The sequence below is a fragment of the Gorilla gorilla genome, chromosome 8, assembly GCF_029281585.2.
Source record: "Gorilla gorilla gorilla isolate KB3781 chromosome 8, NHGRI_mGorGor1-v2.1_pri, whole genome shotgun sequence".
In the NCBI taxonomy this organism is placed as follows: domain Eukaryota; kingdom Metazoa; phylum Chordata; class Mammalia; order Primates; family Hominidae; genus Gorilla; species Gorilla gorilla.
The window spans coordinates 15,431,883-15,446,169 of NC_073232.2; the positions used below are offsets into that span (position 1 = coordinate 15,431,883).

The following is a 14,287-nucleotide window of genomic DNA, read 5'->3' on the forward strand; positions in this document are numbered from 1 at the left end:
ATCTTGTGGAAGAATGCAAAATTCTCCTTCCTGGAAGGCATTTAGGACAGGATGGATAGCGTGGGTCCGGGCTGGCTGGAGACGACAGTGGACTAAGTGAATTCTTTCTGGCATGAAAAATGCCCGATGATTTCTCTGCTGCAGAAATCCAGTAAAATTACCTCTGGGTGCATTGCTGAGGTTTCCCAGAGCAATGATCTCAGCAGAGTGCTACCCACTAGATGTGATAAACAGCCATTCCAGCCAGGGTTTTTAAGGAGCTGGTGGACCAAATCCATTTCTCAACCCACTTCAACCTAAACCACTCAAAGTGTTCATGCAGATGGGAGGGAGGGATTATTGAGCGCTGAGCAAAGGAAGCTAGCATGTACTCATCATCTTCCAAGGAGCCCAGTGGCAGAGCTTTCTTTTACTTGCATGTCATGGGGAGCAGGAAGTGGGACCCAAAGGGAACATCATGGGCAGGAGGGGTGGTGAGAGCTGTGGACGCAGGTGCAGTCCCACCAGGTACACACAGCCTGCCCCATCTCCAGGTGTCTCAGGCTGCCTGGCACTAGGAAGGTGAAGCTTTGTTCTCAGATGGACTAAGTGCCTCTTCCTGCTTCCTAAAGCTTTATGCCTCCACATCAGGCTTTCCATAAGATGCCTCAGCTACAAGCTCCATCCCTGGGGACCACCCTTGAGGTCTGCAGTCCATTTCACTGCTTCCTTTCCAAAGGCTACATATTTGCTTCTGTGCTCAGGTTAGTTAGAAGCCTGATGAATCGGGATGGTTCCTTAAGAAACTAAGTAGTTAGTTTTAAATCACAGAGAAATGAAACCAAACTGACACGAATTTCAGTTTCACAACCTGGGAAAACTGTTGCCTTGCTCGATGTATTCCCAAGGGTTCACCTGGCCCTGGGATTCAGGCATGCCAAGTGGGAAAAAAGGAAAAAAAAACCAGCAAGAACTGACAAGAACAGTGGAAAACTCCCAAACCCTTTAAAGCCTCTTACGTCGCTCTGGAAAGGTCGAACTTGTGGCAGCTTTGGATGTGGTACATTAAGTCCCCTCCGTTGAGGTACTCCATCACAAAAAAGAGGTTTTCCTGTGGAAAAACAAAACAATTCCAACTTTTATTTCATTTCATTTTTATTTATTTATTTTGTCCGAGACAGGGTCTCACTCTGTCTCCCAGGCTGGAGTGCAGTGGTGTGATCTCGGCTCACTGCAACCTCCACCTCCTGGCTTCAAGAGATTCTCCCGTCAGCCTCCCTAGTAGCTGGGACTACAGGCATGCACCACCACGCCCAGCTAATTTTTGTATTTTTAGCAGAGATGGGGTTTCGCCATGTTAGCCAGGCTGGTCTCCAACTCTTGACCTCAGGTGATCCACCCACCTTGGCCTCCCAAAGTGCTGAGATTACAGGCATGAGCCACCATACCCAGTCACAGTTCCAATTTTTAGCTCTTTAGAGAAAATACAACAAGGAGGACTACTTTTTAAATGGATTGTATCATTTCAGGGGAACCAATTCTGTTGTGAAATCACTTATCAGAAGACTGTCAAAATCATTTAAACAATCTATGTTTTTGAGCCCCAGGAAGCCTGGGGAATCTAGGTGGGATGCCGTGTGACATCTAGATGCTTGCGTGTTACAACCCAGCAGATGAGTGTGGGGCACAAGGGAGAGTCCAGTTGACCTGCTGGCCAGACAATGGGATGGTGCCAGGCACTTAGGGCACTTAGCATGTGCCGATTGTATACTTATTGAAAGTGACAGGGTGCAGGGTGATAAGGAGAATGTGTTTTGGTCTCTGACTCCAAGGGCGGAGCTTGGAAACATTCATTCACTCAACACTCAGTAATTAGCTACTAAGCATATTCTGTGGGCGTGGCGTGGGGGGAGTGGGCGGGTCATGTCAGTCATTCCTCCCTGAAGCTTGCAATCAAGTTTAACCTTATTTTTCTCCAGTCCTGACTTAACTCATGGCAGAGGCAAGCCACAGTTTATGACGGAGTTCTTCTGGCAGAGGACATGATGTATGTCAGTAGAGCTGGGGCCCTCGAGTGGCCACAGTCAGAAGTAGGGCTGGGTGGTCTTCAGGCTGTGTTGGGCATATCAGCCAGGATTGTAACCAGCCTCAGCTCCTCAATGATGTGAGACAATTTTTTTTTCCAATAAATGTATTTATAACACTTTAGAGAAACCTGATTTTTTAAAGGGTTGTAATGCATCACAGAATCAGTAATCCATAAAGTGTGAGGACCTTTGGTGCATCTGGGCATGAATTTGCATCTGAAAGTCTCACCTGGGTGGTTTCTTAACAGAATTAACCTTTACATTTTGATGTGAACCCAACCGAGGCCGTGGGTCATAGGAGGTAATAGTAGAAACATTGTTCTGGTCTGACAGTGAGACTCCTTGCCTGGTCGCCACAGAATGGGGAAACCAAGTATTGTGGCAATTATCTCAATAGTCCAGGTCAAGGTAAGCATCCGTCTTTTTTCAATGTTAGTTTCTGATCTGATTTACTAATTCCATATATCTTTAAGTGAAGCCCACCCTTTTCTCTTCTGGACAGGCCCAAATTCTCAGCTGACATAAATCATGACTTAACACAGATTTCAAACCCAATTTGAGAGTCGTCATTGGCTTTGCCTGCACATACCTGCTTTCTCACGCTACCTCTTGCTCTCATCAGCACCACAGAAAGAGCTTCTGTTCTAACCTCACCTTTTTACTCAAACTATAATGGCCCTATACAAGCCACAAAGGTGGAATCTTCTTTTAAGTAGTCACGAGAGCAAAGCGTATGAAAGTGTAGAGCGAAAGCATTTCCAACAGTGATTGAGTGAACGGTTTCTTCTAAGTGTTTGAATGCTTACAAATTCCTAGAAAGGCTGACATTTCAGAATTTAACACTGTCAATTTAGATGTGGAGAAAGTGGTGGGAGGGGACCGGAGGCAACAGTTCAGCCCCACTCCCATGCATTCCACACACCTTCCCACCTATTCTCAGGTCTGAATCAGACGCCACACTAGTGGTGAGCATTGGGGGGGCTGAACTGGCCATTAAAGTCTAAGAGATCACAGGGCACAGTCAGTGTTCACTACCATGAGGGTGAGAAGACGACTACGTTGCTAGTGATTATCAATTAACAGCAATGGAGATTTATAGTATGTTGGATGCCCCACATTTAACCCTCCCAAGAGAACTGCAGGCTCCACAATAAATCTGTCAAATATCTGTTCTGCTCTGTGATAAAATTAGCACAAATGTATGCACATAGAAACTACACGGTCCAGAGGTTTGGATTTTGAGGAGCACATTTTGAGGGATGGATAAGCCTTTTAAAAGCTGAATCCAAAATCCCATCATAAAAGATAAATACAAATATAATAGGCTCAAACTTTCATAAACAGCTGGGGAAGGAGAGCTCAGAGTTGAAGGCAACCCACAGCTGACTAGAACCTCTGCAGAACCGCAAGCAAAAAGAAGTGTCTGCCTGCTGGAAAGACTCTGGGCTGGCATAGATAGAAACAAACCAAGAAGAATGAGACTCAGAGTAATTGCAAAGAATGTGGGCTTCATCCTTACTCAGCCCTGGGTTCAAAGCCCCTCTATCTGTAACTCTGGAGACGTGACTTAACCTCTGCTGAGCTTCATTTAGTTTGTGAAATGGGGTAGTAATACTCCTACCTCCTAGGGTTGCTGTGGATATTAAACAAAATAGTGTGTGTGGAAATGAAGCTCTGCATTGATCCTCAGTGGGCAATTGATAACTGATGGCAGCTGTCCTCCTAGGAAACGATTTAAAAGCCAGGAAAGACAAAACCAAAACCAATCCAAAAACCAGCAAATACTTCCCAGAAGAAGCAAATGAACAGTTCTCTGGCCGATGGCTCTCGAAAGAAAGAAGAAAACAGAATTAGATTCCGTCCTGGGCTACCCTTTAGGTTCTGGCCACCTGCTGAGAGAGGATATCAAGCAGGCTGCAAGAGAGAGAGAGAGAGAGAGAGAGAGAGAGAGAGATGGTGGGGAGGGAGGGAGGGAGAGAATGTGGCCTGTGTTGGGTTAATTGTAAATGTCACTTACTAGTCTAGACCTCACATCTTTATGGCGGGTAATACATTAACCGAGGCAAATGATTCTTTCCGGTGGGTGAGAATTGAAGCTGTGATGGCATTGGGGGATGGGACATGCCAAACGCGTCCCAGTCTTGCTGACTGTCAACAACTCCTGGCAAAGCATCTGTCGAATGGAAATTCTAGTCTGTGAGAAATGAGACTGTCGCTAATCAGCTGTGTGATCAGGTAAATCCCACCATCACAGGGCCTTGGTTTCCTCCTCTGAAAAATGAACCCTGTCCATGAAAATGAGAGAGTCACCATTACCTACAGCTTTGTTGTGATTTCCAGACAACTGAAGGCAATAAACAATGTTGACATTCTGTAGATAGATGGGTAATCAAAGCTGTATGACTCTTATGTTTGTGTTATTGATGTTTTAAAGAAATGGTATTTAAGTTGGGTGCAGAGGTGCATGCCTGTAATCTCAGCTATTCATGAAGCTGAGGCTGGAGGATCACTTGAGCCTAGGAGTCCAAAGCCAGCCTGGGCAACAGAGTGAGACCCTGTCTTAAAAAGATGATGATTAAATACAAGATCAAAGTGATAGATTTAACAAAATCAGTTGTATAATTCTCATAGGACTGCGTTTGCATACACAAATATCATTTGGAGCAGATAAAGGTCCTAGAGCTGTCAAAATATATCATTATTTAAAACACAAGATAATTCTTTAAAGGGAGGAATAGGACATTTTGTGAATATTCTAGAATTAGTAAAGGGTGAATTGTAAAAGTGGCCTCAAAAGTTATTTAATACAACCTAGCTTCTACACTGCTTTCTTCTTACAGTGATTACACTTTTCAAAGGAGAGAATGAGAATAAAGAGAATGGGAAAGTGTTTAGTTGTGATGACTATTCAACACAGCTAATCAAATATTGAGTAAACAAGGAAATGGCTGGCAAATGTGCATATATTATAGGATGAATGACAGGTTTATAGCATTAAAGAAATTAACTCATGATTTTTATCAGACTAATAACAGTTAATTTTGTAAATGCACTGAGAACTTGGCAAGTATCATGCAAATAAGATCAGATTTATAGACTCCCTCTCCAGAAAAACAAGATGGGAAAAGAAGGAAAAGAATAATTATAGTCATTTTTTTCGAGGTATCTTTTTTCTCCGAAGGCTAGTAAACCAACGTAATAAATTTTACACAAGAGAATATTTGCAATCTCTGCAAAATAAATAAAGTTAAGATCAAAATATTTATGACAAAACATCTAAATTTACCATCACACCTTTCAAAGTATCATATGTTAAGGACATGTAACAAATGTTATAACAGCGAAGCCTATAGTATAACAAGATGGAAACCAGAGATAGAATTCAACTCTTCTTTGGGACATCTCATAGGACAGCCGATGGAAAGAGTTGGGAATTCTGCTCTGAACAAGAAAGGGGAGCTATCGTTCATATTTAAAATTAAATGAAAGAATTCATATAAGGTATTTAGCCTTGTGCCTGGCATATAGCAAGAACTCCTTATGTATTAACTTTATCACATACATTGTTATTATTTATCACACAGGGAAGAAAAGCATTAAGTTGCATTATAATCAGAAAAAGGACAGCCCCAACCTTTGCAAGATTTGGAGCGAGTATGCAGAGGGAGGCCCCACACCGTGGGTCCCCAGGTTTAAATGTTATTAATCAAGCTCACCAACAATTCAATTAAATATGCTCTACATTCCTATATGTTCTGTCTCTTCGGAAATATAACTTCATAATGACCAAGAAGGACCGTGACAAATTCAGGATCCCTCAAAATTCTGCACCAGTTAATTGGCCATATCGGGAAAGTCTCCTTCTGCCCCTTTCAAGGACAGAACCTAGGGAGATGTCTACATAGGCTTAAGGCTGTTTAGGTATGGAATTCCGAGGTCCTGGGGAGTAGTTTAGGAACAGAGATGACCTCTTGGCTTCACAGGAAGGAGTGTGGTTTGAGAAAGGCCAAAGGGAGGATTCTAAGTGAGGGGCTGGGCGGAACCCCTCTTGCTTGGGTCTAAGGTTTAGGACATGGAATGAATCATTTTCCAATTAAATAAGTTGTGAGTTGGATTTGTGTTTAGGTATCTTGAAGTCTCAACTTTACTAATAATTTTGGATTGACCACAGAAAAGAGCACTCTCCTGTGACCAGCTAGGCTTATCTTCTCTGGGGCTCCATTTCCTTTGCTGCAAAATGAGGGGATCTGACTTGATAACCTCTACCACCCCTCCCTACTCTAAAATTCTTGATCCATGGAGTCTGTCATTATAAGGAAAACAAAAGAACATAACAAATCATTAGTTGTTAGTTATTCTGAGCAACCGAGATGCATCTCAACAGGTGAGTGGATAAATGGTGGTACATTCATACAATGGAATATTACTGAGCAATGAAAAATGAGTTCTCAAGCCACAGAAAGAAAAGAAGAACCCTTAAATGCATATTCTTAAGTGAAAGAAGCCTATCTGAAAAGGCAACAACCTGAATAGTCTCCCTCTTGTCTGGTTTCTCCATCTCTGGCTCAAGCATTTCCCATGATTCTCATCCCTTACACTCTGCAGTCATAATGAGCTTCCATCTTCTGAAAACTCTTTCTGGAAGATTTCTGTATCACCACTGAATCTGCCTATCCACCACTCACTCCTTCACACTGTATTGTCTGTTCCTCCTCCATGACACATTCCACACTCAGTTTTTGATTGTCAACTCTTCACCACATTAAATATATGATCCTTTCTCTCTTGAAATTCTTTCCTCTCCTGTCCTCCGATACTCCTAACTCCTCTGTTCCTCTTCTTACCACCCCGAGGGATCCTCCCTATCACCTTTCCCCCCTGCTCTTCCTCCTACTTTGTAAAAGAGGGCTTTTCTGTGGTTTGGCACTTGAATTTCTGCAGTACGTTGATTCTGACGCTCATATATTCCCACAGTTTCCCCTGAAGAGTCCCACGCATGTCACCTCCTCAGGATGGGAACTGTAATCACCTCAAATACAACGTAATGTTGGGTCTAATAAGGAAACTCCACTCTGCTCCACTTTAGGAAGAAATTGTTGCTAGGAACAACACATATTAAACTGCTCTATGCTATTTATCAGATATTTTCTCTAAGACTGGTGGTGGAGAAGAGGATCCTGAAGTGACAGAAGTTTTAAGGGCGAGAGACAAGGAGATGGAGAAGAATGATTTTGCGATCAAGGATCAAGGCAGAGGCCAAGCGCGGTGGCTCACGCCTATAATCCCAGCATTTTGGGAGGCTGAGGTGGGTGGATCACTAGAGGTCAGGAGTTCAAGACCAGCCTGGCCAATATGGTGAAATCCCATCTCTACCAAAAATACAAAAATTAGCCAGGCATGGTGGCACACACCTGTAACCCCAGCTACTTGGGAGGCTGAGGCAGGAGAATCACTTGAACCCAGGAGGTGGAGGTTGTATTGAGCCGCCTGGGCAACAGAGTGAGACTGTCTCAAAAAAAAAAAAAAAAAAAAAATCAAGGCAGAGACCTGATAGCTACAGTGGGTACAAGATCATGTGAACTCTGGGATGAAGGGGAAAATAATGAAACAGGAGGTCAGAGAGGGGTGGGAAGAGGGTTTGTCAAAGACAGACTTCTCCTCTGCAGTTCTATTCGGGACCAGCCTTCCTGGCACCTGAGTTAGCCAGTATGATCTACAGTCAGACCATTTATCTTTCTTTTTCTCTTCCACTCCCCCTGTGCCCAGCCCCTGAACATTATCTAGCATTCTACGGGCAAATGAAACAAAAGAAAAGAGCGAAACATGCATCTTGGTATCAAGGAATGTATTATTTACATAGACAAGGTATTATTTAAACAGAACATATGAAAGAAGTCACAGAAGACACCCAGCAGTACAGGAGCAAAATCATCTTTCTGGGTCACGTAAGCTGAGAAGCCTGAGCGTCTGAATGACAAGTAGGATTTAGTGTATCTGAGAGTGATTTATAGAGTAGGTAGTTTTTCAGCAAGGTTTCTAAGGAGGGAGAGTAGGCTGGGCATGGTGGCTCATGCCTGTGATCCCAGCACTTTGGGAGGCCGAGGTGGGTGGATCACTTGAGGCCAGGAGTTTGAGACCAGCCTGGCCAACATGGTGAAACCCCATCTCTACTAAAATACCAAGAAAAAAAAAATTAGCTGGGCGTGGTGGCGCATGCTTGTAATTCCAGCTACTTGGGAGGCTGAGGTAGGAGGATCACTTGAACCCAGGAGATGGAGGTTGCAGTGAGCCGAGATCGTTCCACTGTACTCCAATCTGGGCGACAGAGTGAGACTCCTTCTCAAAACAAACAAACGAACACAACAATGACAACAACAACAACAAAAAACAAAGGAGGGATAGTAGATTCACAGAAGGCATGCACTTTCCTGAGGCACTCTCTTGAAGGAGATGTCAAATGCTCATGTCTTCTGGGAAGCTGGTGACAATACTTTTGGGACTTTGTGAGAATGGCTGACAAAGGAATGGGCAGATAATATGGGCCATGAGCCTGGAAGAATATTACAGAGTCACATCAAGATAAGAACAGATCTGTGAGCTTAAAAAGTGGGCGTGTAGGGGCCGGGCGCCTTGGCTCACGCCCGTAATCCCACCACTCTGGGAGGCCGAGGTGGGTGGATCACAAGGTCAGGAGATCGAGACTATCCTGGCTAACACGGTGAAACCCCATCTCTACTAAATCTACAAAAAATTAGCCAGGCATGGTGGCGGGCACCTGTAGTCCCAGCTACTTGGGAAGCTGAGGCAGGAGAATGGCATGAACCCGGGAGGCAGAGCTTGCAGTGAGCCGAGATCGCACCACTGCACTCCAGGCTGGGCACAGAGCGAGACTCCATCTCAGAAAAAAACAAACAAAAAAAAAGCAGGCATGTAGGAAAGATGCGGCATTTCAGATGCACTGAGTGAGTGTCTTGTTCTTTTAGTTCAAGAATTCCTGAATATGTGTTCACTCATTGCCCGTTATTTCCTGTGTATTTGGATGAGAAAACCATAAGGAAACATTGTGAGTGCAACATTAATTTCCCATAAATTACTGTGTGAAAATAAATAACATTTAAAAGGTGTTGGAATTCCTAAAATGCGTTTTATGCCTTGAGAGAGATGCGACTGTGATCTGAGTCACATATGGTTACAACTTCTGTTTCTCAGATTATAGATTAGCCTGCTTCCTTTTTTCTCTTGTTCTGTACAATGACTAGAGAGAATTAAACAATTGTCAGGGACAAACACTTCCTGACTTCTTTTTTTCTTTTTTTTTTTTTTTGAGACGGAGTTTCACTCTTTCGCCCATGATGGAGTGCAGTGGTGTGATCTCAGCTCACTGCAACCTCCGCCCCATGGGTTCAAGTGATTATCCTGCCTCAGCCTCCTGAGTAGCTGGGATTATAGGTGCCCACCACTCCGCCTGGCTAATTTTTGTATTTTTAGTGGAGACAGAGTTTCACCATGTTGGCCAGGCTGGTCTCAAACTCCTGACCCCAGGTGATCCACCCACTTCAGCCTCCAAAGTGCTGGGATTACAGGTGTGAGCCACCGTGCCTGGCCGCCTCCTGCCTTTTTAATTAATGAATCTTGTTAAAGATTACCTTTTCCTTTTTTTGTCCTATTTTCCTTAGACCAGATGACAGAAAACCCATGACTATAGCACACTCTGTAAAAGATGTTAAATGTCCCTTTCCCAAAAAGAAACACTGCCTGTAACCAAGTTCCTGGAACTATGCACCAGCCTTGTATGAAAAAATGTAATCCTGCTAAAAATGCCTCTGTCTCTCCCTATGGAAACCCTAAAGTTCCCTCCTTTACAACTCTGACTTCATTCTTTTGGGGTGTTTCCAGGTGGGCCATCCTCAAACTTTGAGTTTGAATAAATGCTCTTTAAATTAGATTCTGGCCTTTTTGATTATTTCAGGTTGACAGCTGTAAATCGACTCATTTTTGTAAATTTGCTATAAAATCTAACATTTGCCAAATCACAGTTTGGTTACATAGCAGGGGAACCTGCAGAACGTCTGAGTGATCCCCAATTTCTGAAATAACAACGTGTAAGCGTTCTCAGGATCAGAACGCCGCCAGAGGACGTTAAAGAAAAGAGGCTTATCTGTCACTACAGATGGGGGCAGCATGAAAAGTTAATTCTTGTCTTAGTGCAGGGACACATCTTTGGAAGGATGTGGTTTCCGTGGGTTTTCTTTTCTTTGCTACAATTGTGATAATTTCCAGGGCTCCTAGCTCAACTGAAGGGTTCATGGATTGCAGCATTTTTGAGAGCTTCAGATGAAGCAGTTTCTGAATAAAATGCTTGAAATTAAAAACTTTCTTAGATGGATTTTGCCTTAAAACTATGGAAATACCAGGATGACATACTTTTTAAAAACTATCAAGTTCAAGGAGTTTTTCTTTTTAATTTTAAATGATAATAATATCTTGTAGTTAGTATGGTACTTTCTCCAAAAAAGATCCAAACTTCTCTGCAAATGCTATTATTGTTATTATTATTATTTTTCACGTTATCCTTAGGAAGCAAAAAAGGAGAACCAGTGTCACAAAGAAATGTTAGGTGACTTGTTCAAAGTAACTCACACACTCATGCCCTGAAGCCATAACCGGAAGTAGAGCTTTGTGTGTTCTATGAATAGAAAGTGAAACTCAGTTTTCTTTTTCACAAAAGAAAAATTTCAAAGTGATACTGACCAAGAATGTTCAACTGGTGCATATTGGGAGTGCGGGAGTCAAGGGCAGTGATGTGAATCCAGGAACACTAGCGTTCTGCCTCTTGGCATCACCCTGGGAGGCCACTCTTCAGAGGCCTGCAAAACCACGGCGGCCTGCCCTCAAATCCAACCTGAGGGAACAACCCAGAGACAGAGCTGTTCCTATAGGATCTAGAGCTACTTAGGTGTGAAATAGTAACACTACTTAAATGTCAGAATACAGATCGGCCTTTCAGAATTCAAAGGAGACACAGAGGAAGGTAGACTTTAGTTCACTTTTAATTTTTAAGGGAAAACTATTTCCTTGAAATTAAAAAGAAACAGCATCCTTACTGTGTTAGATGCATCTTTCCTTTCCAAACAAATTTTGGAAATAAATCCTCTTATTTTTCCACAGTTTTATCAGAGATAGAACACAGAAACTTTGGATACTTGATTTATTAATCTTTCTTTTACTGCAGCATAATTAAAAAGAGGGAAACTGTTTTTTTCAGTGTTTATTTTTCCCTATGTTTCAAAGTTTTATGGTTAATTATTTTTTTCTAATTGTTTTAAATCTACTTGTAAGTGGATAGAGTTAAAAGATTTATGACAACTCTTCTTGTAGACAAATTTTATTGTGGATTTTCCTTTTTTTTTTTTACTTTTTAAAATGTAAGTAATGGAAACTATTAAAAATCTAAGTTGGAAATCTAGTAGTGCAAAAGTTGGCTGGCATCCGCACTGAAGGGGATACTGAGAAGGGATCGTGCAATTTCAAGCCCTGCAGACTTTCATGTAAGACAGAAAATGTAAATATTAACAACAAAGAAATGTTAGAAAAAAAGTAAAAGAAAGAAGAGCTAGCCCTTCTTTCCTCTTGCCAAGACAGCAGCCTCTCAGAATGCTGATCTACGTTAGACCCTGAGCCAGTAATTTATGCTAGAGCCTGGATGATGTACAAAGTCATCTTGATCTAGCACACAGAAAATTCATTGTGAAGATTCTTTTGATTTGAGCCTCATTCAGATTCAGGTTCAGATTCCATGAATTATCCTGTACATCTATGTCCCCAGACAGTGCCGTCCCATTAGGGCCCCTGGTTTTACAGCTCCCAGCCCCTCTGCCTGTAACTCTTTCTCTCTGTCCTGGGCAGGGGTAAAGTGGGTGCCTCAGAGCCCTGTTGATAAACGGCAGAGCTGGGCTTGGACTTCGGAATCCAAGTCCACAGGAATTTTCACATTTTGTAGCTTCCTAAATGGCTTTATCATATTTTCACCCTTCCATAGGTGATATATCCCTCATCTAGGAACTTTAAAAACTTTTAACAATTTAATCCAAATGCCCCTGATTAATAACAAGTGAATACCTGTCCTCAGAATCTCCTGAATAATCTGGTATTCAACAGGTGCGCTCTTTGGAGGCAGAGAGCAGATGAATAACTTCCTTTAAAAAATAACAATGCCCTGGAGAAGTACATAGTTAATTTATCTTATCTGATGTCTACACTAGTATACACAGGTAACTGTCCTCCCAAGAAAGGTCATTCCCAACATGTTCCCAGAACAAAGCATTATCCATATCACATATCAATCGTTGCCTTTTGCATTCACTTGTGGTATTTAATCAGTTACTTTGACAAGCAAGGTTTGAATAATTAAGACATCTCAAAAACAACAACTCGGGGTGTTGGAAAAGGTGATTCAAGCTTCTTCCTTTGTTTCTTTCCTCTTTCTAAAAGGAATCAGTTCCTTGAGATCTGAGTCTTGAGCCAGTCAGATTTACATTTCATGTGCACATTCTCTGCTGAAGTTTTTTTTTTCTCTCCCAGCACCAATGCTGTGGATGCACTTGTGGCTCAGGTCTTGGTAAAGCATCCCAGCTGCACGGAACTCATTTATGCCTAGTGTTCCATTATTGGAACGCTAAGCATGTGGGAGTTATTTATATCCTACTGCTCAAGGTCATCACCAAGGTCTGATTTCAAAATTCAAAAAACTGCAACCTCAGGCATAAATGGGTTAAGGAGATCTCTCATAAGAGGGACAGAAACAAATGCTGCCTGAAGCTGTGATGGACAGGCAAGAGAAAGGAGCATACCTATCTTCTACAAAGTGGGATTCCCAATAGCCTTCCCCGTAAGACATGAAAACTGTCATACATGCAAATAAAAAAAAAAAAAATGGGGAAAAGGCACCAAGAGAAGCACAACTGCCTAAGTGCCCAGAAGCCCAGTCTAAAGTGTGTTTATAGTAACATACACAGAAAGATTTAATAAAAATAAAATCAGTTATAATCCTACCTCCCAATTAACAACTGTTAGTTTTTCATTATTTTTCATGCTTATACATGTGAATGTTCTTGCTTAAAAGGAAATACTATATATTCTCACTTATGATTTCATAAACAACATTCTGTATTGATGTTTAAGCATTTACATCATCATTTAAAATGGTTATATAGTATTATTTTCTCTGACCATATAATAATTTATTCAATAAATCTGTCATTGGGTATTTGTGTTGTTTCCAATTTTTCGCTATTATGAAACCTTTACAGTAAAAATCTTTATTTATGGCAAAAAAGAAAAAGTGTATTTAGCAGTTTGCTACAAGCCTCAAAATACTGCAAAGGGAAAAGATTACAGGGAGCCCCAGTGTGTGCAGAAAATCTAGACAACAGTACAGAGAGGGTGGCAGAGTTTGTCTCTTTGCCTGCAGGTGACATACCTTCACCCTCCCAACAGCATGGAGAGGGTGGCAGAGTTTGTCCCTTTGCCTGCAGGTGACATACCTTCACCCTCCCAGGCCAATGGGTATTTATCATCTCCAGGAGGGAGTTTCTAGTACAAAATCTCTCTAGCCTTCATCATGGGAAGTTCCAGCCTGCTCCCTGCAGCAGGAAGTGAGCCTGCATTCGCCTAAATAGCTGACCAGGACACCTCACTGTTTTCTACTTCCTCTCCTGCAGCCACAACTTTCATGCCCAAGGCCCTTTCTGCCCATTCAAATTCCTATTTCTAGTTTCTCTCAGCTCTGGTACTTTGTGTCTGCTTTCTGATCTAATATTACTCATACTGTTAGAAATGCAGCCTTGACTCTTATTAGGGTGTGAAGTTCTCAAGGTCGGGAGCTGTATTCTATACTTCTGTATCCTCCACAGTGCTTTGAGCACAGCATATGCTCAGTAAGTGCTTTGCCATGGTCTGGCTTCTCTTTATCTTAGGTAAGTGCATTTATTCATTGATTTGGTTATTGCACATATGCTGAGCATCTACTGGGAACTGCAGAGGTGGTGATGGATGCCCCAGTTGCCATCCACTTTCCTCATTCATTCCCTGGTTCCTCATTAATTCTTCCCATGGCTCAAGTCTCCTTAGAAGTTTTCCCTCATTCACTCTCCAGTCATCATGGCTTGAGATAGAAAATGGGAAAAGGGCTGGGCGTGTTGGCTCACGCCTGTAATCCTAGC

At 42.2% G+C, this 14,287-nt stretch overlaps 1 protein-coding gene across 1 annotated transcript in view; it reads right to left on the bottom strand.

Moving 5' to 3' along the window:
• PRKCQ (protein kinase C theta) overlaps window positions 1-14,287 on the bottom strand; it is a 153,068-nt gene that overhangs the window by 36,164 nt on the left and 102,617 nt on the right. The window contains exon 13 of the mRNA XM_031015017.3: window positions 999-1,090. Coding sequence (XP_030870877.1) covers window positions 999-1,090 — 92 coding nt within the window. The remainder of the gene's footprint in view (window positions 1-998; window positions 1,091-14,287) is intronic.